This window comes from Moschus berezovskii, chromosome 4 (assembly GCF_049115385.1).
Source record: "Moschus berezovskii isolate FMDL1 chromosome 4, NW_MosBer_1.0, whole genome shotgun sequence".
NCBI lineage: Eukaryota > Metazoa > Chordata > Mammalia > Artiodactyla > Moschidae > Moschus > Moschus berezovskii.
Window position 1 is genome coordinate 94,110,116 of NC_142463.1, and position 13,721 is coordinate 94,123,836.

General features: G+C 39.8%; 1 protein-coding gene across 3 annotated transcripts in view; it reads right to left on the reverse strand.

Annotated features, from left to right (window-relative positions):
- DENND2C (DENN domain containing 2C) overlaps positions 1-13,721 on the reverse strand; it is a 103,978-nt gene that overhangs the window by 12,739 nt on the left and 77,518 nt on the right. For 2 of the 3 annotated variants that reach the window (XM_088835607.1, XM_055401339.2), the window contains exons 8-14: positions 12,745-12,932; positions 9,303-9,412; positions 7,651-7,720; positions 7,068-7,145; positions 6,342-6,482; positions 5,738-5,886; positions 5,092-5,269 (exon numbers count right to left, since the gene is read on the reverse strand). In XM_088835607.1, coding sequence (XP_088691733.1) covers positions 5,092-5,269; positions 5,738-5,886; positions 6,342-6,482; positions 7,068-7,145; positions 7,651-7,720; positions 9,303-9,412; positions 12,745-12,932 — 914 coding nt within the window. Of the gene's footprint in view, positions 1-979; positions 4,813-5,091; positions 5,270-5,737; positions 5,887-6,341; positions 6,483-7,067; positions 7,146-7,650; positions 7,721-9,302; positions 9,413-12,744; positions 12,933-13,721 lie in introns of those variants that run through there. The other variant, XM_088835608.1, reaches the window with a different exon arrangement.

Sequence of the window (13,721 nt, forward strand, 5' to 3'; positions counted from 1 at the left end):
TGCTACCCAAAGCAAGCTACAGAGTCAATGCAATCCCTATTAAAATTCTAATGGCAATTTTCACAGAAATAGAACAATTCTAAAATTTCTGTGGAACCACAAAAGACTCCAAATAGCCAAAGCAATCTTACAAAAGAAGAATAAAGGTAGAGGCCATCATATGTTCTCATTTCAAACTATATTACAAAGCTATAGTAATCAAAACAGTGTAGTACTAGTATAATACAGACACATAGCTTAATGGAACAGAATACAGGGTTCAAAAATAAACCTCACAAATAGCCCATTAGCTTATGACAATGGAGCCAAGAATATACAACAGGGAAAGGACAATCTCTTCAATAAACGGTTATAGGAAAATTAGCTGCATGCCAAAAAATAAAATTGGATCCTTATCTTATACCATACACAAAATCAACTCAAAATGAATAATGACTTAAACATAAGACCTGAAATCATGAAACTCCTAGAAAACATAGCGGGGTAGCACCTTTACATTGGTCTTAGCAATGATTTTTTGGATTTGACACCAAAAGCAAAGGTAACAAAAGCAAAACTAAGCAGGTGGGACTACATCAAACTAAAAAGCTTCTGCACAGCAAAGGAAACCATCAGTAAAATAAAAAGAAAACTTACAGAATGGGAGAAAATACCTGAAATTCATATACTGGATAAGGGGTTAATATCCAAAACATAAAGAACTCATATAACTCAACAGCTAAAAAAGAAACCCCAAAGAATCCAATTTAAAAACAGGCAGAGGAAAAAAACCAAAAAACAGGTAGAGGAATTGAATAGACATTATTCCAAAGAAGGCATGTAGATGACTAATAAACATATGAAAAGGATTCTACATCAAAGAAATACAGACCAAAAAACCACAATGTGATATTATCACCTGTTAGAATGATTATTAACAAAAGACAAGAGATAACAGACATTGGCAAGAATGTAGAGAAAAGGAAACTATTGTGTACTCTTTATGGAAATGTAATTGCCTTATGGCAGAAAGTGAAGAGGAACTATAAAGCCTCTTGATGAAAGTGAAAGAGGAGAGTGAAAAGGTTGGCTTGAAGCTCAACATTCAGAAAACAAAGATCATGGCATCTGGTCCCATCATTTCATGGGAAATAGATGGAGAAACAGTGGAAACAGTGTCAGACTTTATTTTTCTGGGCTCCAAAATCACTGCAGATGCTGACTTCAGCCATGAAATTAAAAGACGCTTACTCCTTGGAAGGAAAGTTATGACCAACCTTGACAGTATATTAAAAAGCAGAGACATTACTTTGCCAACAAAGGTCCGTCTAGTCAAGGCTATGGTTTTTCCCGTGGTCATGTATGGATGTGAGAGTTGGACTGTGAAGAAAGCTGATCGCCGAAGAACTGATGCTTTTGAACTGTGGTGTTGGAGAAGACTCTTGAGAGTCCCTTGGACTGCAAGGAGATCCAACCAGTCCATTCTAAAGGGGATCAATCCTGGGTGTTCATTGGAAGGACTGATGCTAAAGCTGAAACTGCAATACTTTGGCCACCTCATGCGACGAGTTGACTCACTGGAAAAGACTCTGATGCTGGGAAAGGTTGGGGGCGGGAAGAGAATGGGACGACAGAGAATGAGATGGCTGGATGGCATCACCGACTCTGTGGACATGAGTTTGAGTGAACTCCGGGAGTTGGTGATGGACAGGGAGGCCTGGCGTGCTGTGGTTCATGGGGTTGCGGAGAGTCAGACATGACTGAGCAACTGAACTGAACTGAACTGAACTGAAATTGGGTTCTGCCACTCTGGAAACAGTAAGGAGGTTCCTCAAAAAATTAAAAATAGAACCAGCACATAATTTAGCAGTGCCACTTCTGGGCATGTATCCAAAGGAAACAAAATCACTATTTTGAAGAATAGCTGCACCCCCATGTTCACTGCAGCATTATTTACAACAGCCATAACAATGAAACAACCCAACTATCCATAACAGATGACTAGATAAAGATGTGGTACATATATACAATGGAATATTATTCAGCTATAAAAAGAAGGAAATCCGGCCAGTGGTAACAATGTGGATGCGAAGTGAAATAAATCAAGCAGAGAAAGACAAATACCATATGATCTCACTTACATGTGGAATCTAAAACAACCAAATTCATAGATACAGAGAACAGATTGGTGGTTGCCAGAGATGGGTTGGGAGATAGATAAAATGGGTGTAGGGAATCAAAAGGCACGAATTTCCAGTTATAAGGTAAGTAAGTGCTGGATATGTAATGTACAGCATGGTGACTACAGTTAACAATACTATATTGTATATTTGAAACTTGCTAAGAGTCCATCTTAAAAGTTGTCATCACAAGAAAAAATTTTTTCTAACTATGTTAGGTGATGGATATTAACTAAACTTACTGTGGTAATCATTTTGAAATATATGCATGCGTGTGTGTGTACAAAGTCCTTTCAGTCATGTCTGACTATTTGTGACCCTATGGACTGTAGCCTGTCAGGCTCCTCTGTCCATGGGATTCTCCAGGCAAGAATACTGGTGCAGGTTGCCATTTCCTCCTCTAAGGCATCATCCCGACCCAGGGATCAAACCCACGTCTCTTATGCCTACTGCGTTGGTAGGTGGGTTCTTTACCACTAGTGTCACCAAGGAAGCCCTCAAATATATGCATATATCATATCATATCATTATGCTGTATATTTAAACTAACACGGTGTTATATGTAAATCATTTCTCAATAAAATTGGAGGGGGGAGGTTAACCCATCAGTGTATTAGAGAATAAGAGTTTTTCAGTAAGTGGTACTGCGATAGTAGGCTATCCATATTAAAAAAAATGAAACGATCCCTACCTCCTTTCTTTTTTTTTTTGGTCATATCGCACAGCTTATGAGATCTTAGTTCCCCAACCAGGGACTGAACCAACATCCTCAGCAGTGAAAGTGCTGAGTCCTAATCACTGGACTGCCAGGGAATTCCCCCTACCTCCTATTATATACAAAAAAATAAAATAAAAAATCAATCCCCAGGCTTAAGAGTCAAAAATTAAAGGCATGATAATAAAGCTTTCAGGAGCTAACAGAGGAGGCTATTTCCATGAAGCTAATATTAAGAAAAACTTAAGCTATTCACACACACAAAAAAAACACTAACCATTGAAAAAAAAAAGAAGGATTGACAGTTCTGGCCACATTAAAATTAAGAACATTTCCATATTTAAAAAAAAATCTTTTTGGAGAATGAAAAGGCAAACCACAAAGGAGTTCATATTCAGAGTATGAAAAGGCCTCTTACAAATCAATGAAAGTAAACAATTCAGTAAAAGGATATCCTATGGATTTTACAAAAGATGACATTCAAATGGCTAATAAACATATAGAAAGATGCTCACATTCAACCATAATCAAGGAATACCAATAAAACCAAAATAAAATACAACCATCTGATAAGCTAAATTATATGAACTGATCACAAAAAGGGCTGACAAGGATATGGAGCAACAGGAACTCTCATACACTGCTGGAGGAAGTTTAACTTGGCACAACTACTTTGGAAAGCTTGACTTTACTCACTAAGTTGAAGATATGTTTGCTCTATGACCCAGCAATTCCATTTCCAAATATTTGCCCATAAAATTGCATGCACATATGTACCAAGGGTCATGAACAAGAATATTTATAGCAGCATTATTAATAATAACTCCAAACTGGAAACAATTTAAATGTCCATCAACTGTAGAATGGATGAGAAAACTGCAGTACATTTACACAATGGATTACTATACACAATCAGAATGATCAAACTACTGTTAAACTCATCAACGTGGGTGAATCTTAAAGATATAATGTTGCTTAAAAGAAGCCAGACTAAGAAAAAAGAGAAAAGAAAAATATTGCTGTATGAGTCCATTTATATCAAGCTTAAAACCAGGCAAAACTGAACTATATTGTCTAGGGATACATGCCCAGGATGTTAAGTTATAAAGAAAAACAAGAAAATGAGCATCAAAAAAGTCAAGATAATAGTTACCTTTTGCAAGAAGTGGGGAAGAGAACAGTGATTAGAGGAAAGCATGAGGGGGACTTCCCTGGCAGTCCAGTGGTTAAGATGCCGAGCTCCCAATGCAGGGGCAGAGGTTTGTTCCCTGGTCAGGGAACTAAGATCCCACATGTCACACAGTGTGGCCAAACAATAAATAACTTTTTAAAAATTTTGAAACAAGAAAAAGAAGGCATGATGAGGACTTTGCTTCCATGGCTGTATTGTCTCTATTCTATTCCAATGTTGGTTACCATTAGCATTCACTTTGTGATAAATAACTGAGCTGTACATTTTGTTTTGGGCACTTATCTATATGTGTGTTATATTTGAAAGAATTTAAAAATTAACCCAGAGTAGTTTTTGTGCGTGATTTTTTTTTTTAAAGACCTATTCTTCAGAATAAAATAAGAATTAGCCCATGGTTCAATGCTGTAAATAAGATATAACTTCAGATTCACGTGTACTATAGTATTTTTCTCATTTTAATAAGCAGATACAAAAATATGGTGGCATAACAATAATAAGTACATATTATTATTAATTAATGACATATCTGGAGAAGGCAATGGCAAGCCACTCCAGTACTCTTGCCTAGACAATCCCATGGATGGAGGAGCCTGGTAGGTTGCAGTCCGTGGGGTCGGTGAGTCGGACACGACTGAGCAACTTCACTTTCACTTTTCACTTTCACACATTGGAGAAGGAAATGGCAACCCACTCCAGTGTTCTTGCCTGGAGAATCCCAGGGACGGGGGAGCCTGGTGGGCTTTCGTCTATGGGGTCACAAAGAGTCGGACATGACTGAAGTGACTTAGCAGCAGCAGCAGCAGTGACTATATAACATCCAGCTGAAGACTAGCAGCGGGGTACCCTTTCTGCCCCCTTCTGATGTCTGTCAGTAGCTTTCTCTATCTCCTTTATACTTTAATAAAACTTTATTACACACACACACAGAAAAAAAATTAATGGCATATCCATCACTGTTAAAAATCACTTGTTTTCATTTGCCAGTGCTCCAATCTTTTTCACAGGTACTAATTCTCCCATATTACCTCTTCAATGGGTAGGTCCTGGAGCTGTGGTAAGGAGCAAGACAGGATTCCAATAAGGAATGGAGTAGGTGAGCACACAATGTCAATCATAGATGCTGGCAGGACTGGGATGTAGGTATGCTGCCAGGTGAATGGATACAGTGTGGCAACCACTGCATGACCACATTTTGACAGGGTGCTAGCCAGAGGAGAAAGCAAACTGATGTCACATAAACAGCAACATATAGTGGGCATGTCAGACATGACATTACAGGATCACAAACCGATGCCAGTGATCGCAGATTAACAATTCCGTGATTATTCATTAACATTCTAATTAAATTTTTAACTTAATTTTCTGAAAATCTTTAATCTCAATCCAGTTGTTTCCCACAATTTATACTGCTAAAAACAAGTGTATACTCAGAGAAGCAATATGAATTTTTAACAAGTTTCAACAAAACACATTTTGAAGGTAAATTATTTGCAACCCTCAAAAGAAACTGGTATAGCTGAACGCAAATAGCTTTTGGATTATCCATGTCGCTACAACATTAAGTAATTGAGATCCTACCTAAATGTGTTTTTTTTTAATATGGCCAAATTCTAAAATACTAAGAACAGGTAAAATCCCAGTCTGATGTGACATATTTTACTTATTTCTCACCTTAGGCTGTTGGCGACAAAGATTACCCTCCGCTCCAAAAGGAGAGAAGCACAGACTCGAATGAGATGGCACACGCTCAGGCACTTAAAGAGACACTCAAAATCAACATGTTCCAGTCGTGAGTCCAGTGGTCGGCACAGTTCAATGGACTGAAATGCAAACAGGGGAGCTGAGGTGGGAAAAGATCCCTAATGACAATACTAATGAACCCTGTCACTCTTTTACAGATTAAATTCAAGAGAGAGGGGCTGCTGCCGAGTTTGTGAGGCAACCTACACTGATCTTAAGACTTAATACTTTAGTTTCATGCCATAGATTTCTGGTGAAATCTTTCATCCCACCAGACAACATTTATCATATTGAAATTGACCTCATGCAGGTCAACTTATGAGTGGTTCAATCTATGAACGGCAGAGAAACCTCTGGTTCTTGGGGTCTAGGATCAACAATCTCACAGATGAACTGGATGTTTCTCTAGTGCTTCTGCGACTGAAACACACTCTGCAATTTATGAAAAGGAGAAAGGTTTCTATCACGTAAGGTCTACTGGCATAAGGACTGCCTTTCAGCAGCTAGCGAGTCTCCTCAAAATTAACTAGCTTACCCCATCTCCAGCCCCAGGGAGGTAGCTCTTCACTGTGATGGTGCGTCCAGGAGCTGGGAAAGGAGATTCCATGACACTTCGCATGAAGGGGTAAACCAAAGCTGGAGACATTTCTCTTCTTTTCTCTACTTCATCCAGAATCTACATACACAAAAAACATATCTTTATTTTTTTTTAATTAAGGACTCGGTTCAAAAACATAATCCTATTAAAGGAACTGAAAAACTGGGTGCACAAACTTGAAAATAATATGATCACCAGATTTTAAGACAGATAAGCTTCTGCCACCTTTAATAAAAGTTCATTAAAGGCCTCCTTTCTTTTGGAGGTATCTTTAAATCTCTAAGAAAAGTTACTAAAATAAATCAATTTAATTTTAGAAAGGAGCCCCTTTTTATATCACCAAGGAAGGGGCAAAGAAGGTAACACAATAATATCCTGCAGTTTGGTGCCTGGGAAAGACATGAGACAAGATACACTTCAGGCAAAGTTCCGCTTTAAGCAGCAAGGTTTAGCAAACCGAAATGAGGATTATAGGGCAACATTATGTGGTTTAGAGATCTAAGTTTAAGCCTCCAAACCTGTAGTTCAAACCTACTAATTGAAAACCCTTTCTAAAGTAGAATGTTAAAAGTCTATGCCACTTAACACTGCCTAGTGAAGTCATCAGAAACAAAGACGGACTCAGAGCTCAGAAAGCTTTCACAGCACCCATTCTCCACTCACCTTTGAAAAAAGGTTGAAGCAGCCTAGGCGACTGACCATGCAGTATACCTCAGGGAGTCGCTTTCCTTTGCCTTCTGGCTAAACAACAACAATAACAACAAAGCAAAAATTAAGTAGCACAAGTCTTTACTAAGGACTATTAATACCTCTTAATACTCCTTAGTATAGAGTAGGAACCAAAGGTCTCATTCTCAATGAACACTGAAAGATGGAAAAATGCTAAAAAAAAAAAAAAGAAAGATGGTATGATTTATTCCAGCTTAATGAAGGCATCTAAGCAAGAAGAAAGTAACTCAGAGCTCCCTTGACTAGCTCACTGTACTCCATTCCTCAAACATAAGCAGACTGACTTCAGCAACAATGTCAGTGCTTTCATTATCTATTACAGACAAACAAAATAAATCCATACCCTTTCTATTCTGAAACACTCTGTTCTTACTGTTTAAAGCTAACATAGCTTCTTTGTAATACACAGATCATTGAGTAGCCCCCAGACTCATCTAGAGATTATGTTTCTGAAGTTCCTAGTCTGACTCTATTGTTTCTTGACCAAAGCTGCCTGGAGCACAGGTCTGGGACTTACCAAGAGCTTCTTACAGTAACCAAACCACCGGCTCCCATCTTCACCAGTTAAGACAAAGGAGAAGGTTTCACTGAAAAAAAATAGTCAATAGTTTGAGATTCAAACAACTACTTATGACATTCCTTGGAACAAGCAATTAAAAATTAGTGTCTAACAGCAGCAATTTTGTGATGTAAGAGGAAGCATCGATATTATATTTATTGCAAGTCATGTTCTTCCTGAGGGAAAATTCTCAAAGGTCCAGCCCTTGAGAATATCTTGCTTTGTACTGGAGTGAGAGAACAGGTATGGGATGAGCTGTTGAAGCCACCACCTCCTTTCACTTTCTTATTTATCTGGTCAGCTATTAATCAAGTCTATTTTCCTTTTGTTGAATGCTCAGTTTAGCCAAACACTTAGGTAAGCTAAAAAGGATTTTAATAAGCTATTCTACCCTTCCAAATTCTTCTACTTAGTTTTGACAGGTCATATGGAACAATGATAGGCAAAAGATTATATCCTTAATATATAAAAATTAATAAGAAAATCGACATCTCATTAGAAACATAGACAAAGATAAAATGCATAGGTAACTTACAAAATAAAGACCTAGGGAGGCCCAAGAAATAAATTCATTAACAATCAAAAGGAATTCAAATCTGAACAACATTATATACATATGTCTATATATGGCCAAGAATAAAGATTGGAAGGGAACATCTCAAAACACAGTGATTATCTCTGGGTAAACCAGAATGCCAGTGATTTCTAATTTTTGGTTTTTATTTACTCCTCTGTATTTTCCATATATTTTAGAATGAACACACATAACTCTTGGGGAGAGGGAAAAGCCAACCATGGAGCAGCCAGGTCAATATGAAAGAAGCTGCCTATGTGGGAGGCAGTGCAACTGACAGCACAAAAGCATCAGGATTGATGGCTCAGAGAAGAGAGTGGTGATCAGGCTAAACTGGTTGTGAGAGGCAGCAGCTTAGTCTGGAGGCAACGCGGCGTGGAAGGGCACAGCCACTTAGGCAACAGCTGAGGCTGTCTTCCAGCAGGTCATCAGAATGTGATATGGTTCACATAATCATGCTTTTCAGCCTAAATACACGACCAGTAATTCCAGTTTTGAAAGAAGCAGTCATCTATTTACAAGCAGGATATGAGAAGATGATGTGTTATTAATTGAAAATAGTAATTTCCATTAGATACTGGGAAGAAATTTCTTATAATTCCTTTCCAATATACTTACACCTTCCAGACTCCAGCCTCAAGTTTGACAGGGGAACGTACAATCCGGCTATAGCTTTTTCTAACAATTTGAGGGAGATACAAGATGCAGACACTGCCATGTTTTATTTTGGTTTCTGAGTTCCTAAGTTCAGTATTTTTTTCCTTTTATGTCCACTCAGTGGCATTTCTGATTGTATGTAAAGTGGAACTTTTTTCCCTGCAGAATTGGCAAATTGAAGAGACTCTCAAACTTGTTTTCCTGTTAACACTGTGCTTTTCTTTTGGGAGCTCCACATAGAAAATGTCCTAATTCTGTTTCTTCCTTCCCTGCCACAGAGTACACATAGCGTCACTACTGGTTCTATCTGTTTCTCGAACATTCTGATTCTGCTTTTGCAGTTTCAACAAAAAGAAATCAGATAAAGTAGTCTATTTACCTCTTGAGTTCTGAGGTTGGCACCCAGTCCTTTGAATCAGGAAAACAAAATTTGGGGATAACTTTGAGCCTCTCTTCAGTGTCTTTGGATTGCTTAAAGCCATGATCACCCTGAAAAAAATAACACTGGAAGTGACTAATATTCTATGTAAGTGGAGTGTAGAAATAAAAAACTCAGCCTGTTCTCAGAAAAAGAGGTATCCAATAAGTCGAGGTAGCAACCCATGGAAAATCCCATGGACAGAGGAGCCTGGTAGGCTGAAGTCCATGGGGTCGCTAAGAGTCAGACACTTACTGAGTGACTTCACTTTCACTTTTCACTTTCATGCATTGAAGAAGGAAATGGCAACCCACTCCGGTGTTCTTGCCTGGAGAATCCCAGGGACAGTGGAGCCTGGCGGGCTGCTGTCTATGGGGTTGCTAGAATCGGACATGACTGAAGCGACTTAGCAGCAGCAGCAGCAGCAACAGCAGTTATCTCAGAGTGGTTTTGTGCAGTTTAATAAAACAGGAGGGCCAAGACTGTTAATCACTGAAAATTTCTAAGCAACAGTTTCTAAGTAAAAAGAATTCTGTTTTTATATAGAGAGGGTACTTGAGGAGATCCTATAACCTGATGTGAGAGAAATTATTGAAAACAGTTTCTTATCTAAAGAAACAATCTTAATTCAAGTATTCACATACTAGTCAGAATATTTTTTATGAATCATGGACTATAAAATAAATGAAAATCTATTTTATAATATATTGATAGCAAAAACCTAGTCAGCTCAAGATACTCTCTGATCAACAATCCAAGATGTTTTGAAGTCAGATGACTGTTACTCAGAAAAAATAGTATTTTTAGAATCCACCCCACATAAAATCATTTCCCTTAGCATGTAATCTTTGCTACCTAATTATGGGTTTGTGACTTCCTATAAAATTCTAGCATGGAAGACCCTTTTGTGCAAGTTTGGTATTGTACTTTAAAGAATAGTCTAAATTTAGTTAAGTCAAAAGACATTTAAAAATTAGTACAAAAATAAGGAGACAAGTCTAATTACCATATTGCCTTCAGTAACTAATATCAATGATCTATCTTTTAATTTCTAAAACAAAACAGGGTTTTTGATTTTGTAGTCAAAAGGCATGCTCCCTCAGGCATGAGGCTCTTGGGGATAAGTGTGGACATTCACAGGTGCTCAGGGACACTGGCTCACAATCTGGTGCATAACTGACCCACCAGCTGTGGGGTTTCCCCTCGGACCAGACACAGGATTCAAACCCTGTGTCCTGACTAGGGGTAGGGAAGTTGAGCTGGGGTAACTCCCTTACCATGAGCCCACCACTCCAACCCACAGCAGCTGGGCAACCCTCAAGGGGCTGTAGCCTCCACACAGGCACATGCTCAGTACTTGGATTGGGGGTGATGAAAAGGCTTGCACCTCTAGACCACCCACTGAAGAGGAGTAGCAATGCCCAGGGCAGGGCATTAAGACACTGCATTAAGGCATTAAGCAAGACCATGCATTGCTTAAGACACTGCAGGGTTCATGCTTGCCTGATCCTGACCCTCCCCATGCATGCCGCAGAGGGTGGCAGCAGTCAATGAGTGAGGCTGGAAAGGGGGAAGCCTGACAGGACCTGGGGAACCAAGAAGTAGGAATGAGGACAACTAGAGAACCCACTGGAGAAGGCACTGGCACCCCACTCCAGTACTCTTGCCTGGGAAATCCCATGGACGGAGGAGCCTGGTGGGCTACAGTCCATGGGGTCGCTGAGAGTCGGACATGACTGAGCGACTTCACTTTCACTTTTCACTTTCACACATTGGAGGAGGAAATGGCAACCCACTCCAGTGTTCTTGCCTGGAGAATCCCAGGGAAGGGGGAGCCTGGTGGGCTTCCGTCTATGGGGTCACACAGAGTCAGACACGACTGAAGTGACTTAGCAGCAGCAGCAGCAGAGAACCCATTCTGGGGAGGAAGCAGGTGAGACCATGCATGAAGCCAGGCTTGAAGACCTTGGCACACACCCCACTGTCTCATCAGACCTCACTCCTCGCTTACAAAACACAAATTCAAATATAAATTGGGAGTTTCCTGTGAAGAGGGCCCTTCTAGGGGAGACAGGCCTTTTGTGGCTGCACTGGTCACATACCCATGAGGTCAGCCCTGCTCCTTACTCAGCTTCAGCCAATTCACGCCACTTAGGAATGTGGGCTGAGTGCCGGCAGTCTTTTTAGTTTCTCAGGAAAAAGCCGAAATACAGATTTCTATGTGAAATTTGACTTTTAAACAAAAAACTGACAAGAAAAACTTTACTATTATTTTATTACTATATTATGGCAACCCCCCAAAAATATGTCTGTGGGCTCAATAAGCTCAGAGGCCATCAGTTTATAAGCCTTGATGTAATGACCATGTTCTTTATTTTTATAGTCACAAAGCTCAGAGCCACATTTAGGGTCTATTTTGTAAGCTCTATGAGGGCAGGGACCAAGAAGATCTATTTTAGTTGTGTTCTCAGCATGTAATCTTGGCAAATAGTAGGCATTTATGAAATACTGATGAAATAAATGAATGATTGACTTTGTGGAAAAGGCAGAGTAAAGGAAATAATACTGTTAATAATAGTATGCTTACTATGTGCCAGAAACTGCATTAAGCACGTTACACACATTATCTCATTAAATCCTCACTAATACAGGATAACATTATATTGTGCTACTATATGCTAGACACTGTTCTAAGTGACTTATATTATTATATAATGAGCTCATTTAATCCTTACCACATGGGGTAGACACTGTTACGATTACCCCTCCTTCACCAATAAAGAAAACAAGACGCAGACCAGTTTAACTGCTCTGTCACAGAGTTAATAAGTGGCAACTGCAGACAGCTTGCTCACAGTCCATGCTCTGAACTGCTACCTTACTCTGCTATGTTTATCATTCTCCTCATTAAAAATGGGGCTTCCCTGGTAGCTTAGAGGGTAAAGAATCTGCCTGCAATGCAGGAGACCTGAGTTCAATCCCAGAGTCGGGAAGGTCCCCTGGAGGAGGGCATGACAACCCACTTCAGTATTCTTACCTGGACAATTCCATGGACAAAGGAGCCTGGCGGGCTACAATCTGTGGGGTCAGAGTCACACACGACTGAGCAACTTTCACTCACGCACTCGCTCTCATTAAGGAGAAAATTGAGGCTTTGTAACTTGCTAAAGGTCACTTAGTAAGCAGTAGAGCAAAAAATAAAAACCCAACTTGAATAATGAGTTTTATTCCCCCTTGGCTGCAGCTCATGCCTGACACAAGATATCATCAGATCCATGTCCTACAAGAAGTGTAGAGTTAGTAAAAGCTGATGGAGACAACAGTAAACAAGAGGAGAGGGGTGAACACAGAGACGCAGGAATGCCATCCATTCCTGGATGCCTCATGGTCTCTGGGCACCTACCTTGCTAGGGAATTGCTGTATGACCTGGGGAACGTAGCTTACTTCTGACGGCTTCTTCTGTAGAGACACCACCACAAAAAGTTCAAAGAGCTGCTGTTCCTGTAATTCAATCAGATCCCGCTCTAAAGTCTGGTAGTGCGGATTCCTCTTGGAAGACTGCTGCAGTTGTGCTATGCGCTTGTGACGACCTGCGATGAGATCATGGAGCATTGTCTTCCTTTGTAGCCCTATCTTCCCTCTAGCACCCGAGGTCATGACCCATGCAAGGCTAACCTTCCTTCAGTCGTTGTTAATGAATGTTGACTAACGAACGTCTGCCACCCAGACGTGCTTGTTAGGGCTATGACACACGTGGAGGACAAGTGCAGATTCTCACAGGCACCTGGGGGCTCTGCAGTGGGACTGATGTTCTGTGTCCCAACTGATACCTAGGCATGTCCCAACACATACTCTGCGTTATCCCATCTTTCACGGCATGACACCAGCACACGTGGCCAATGTCAGGTAAAAGCACTGGCCAGACCACAGACGCCACTGCTGAGACCATGAAATCATAGGTAGGGGAAAAGATCTGATAAAATAATTGAGTCCTATAGAAGGTAAGTACATAAAGAGACAATTTTTATGAAATTAAAACAAAACTATCCTCACATTAAACAAACTGTTGTTTTCCCTTCTCTCTCTGGCATGTATTATGAATGATGGACATATACTTATATCAATAAATGGTGCTAAACACAAGAGGAAAAAAAGAAGAAGATATCCACTAGCAGATTATTTCTCAAAAGAAAGAATTTATAGAAGCATACTATTTAAACAGTGTGAGCAATCCCACTCAAAAGTGGATAACATTTATCCTTTATTCTCACCGCTCTAAATTCTGGATAATTTGGGATAGTTTCCATTAGGGGGGATGCAGTACTTGCAGAAGAAATAATCTAAGCAGCCCAGAGATTTGCTTATGTGTCATTCTAAGC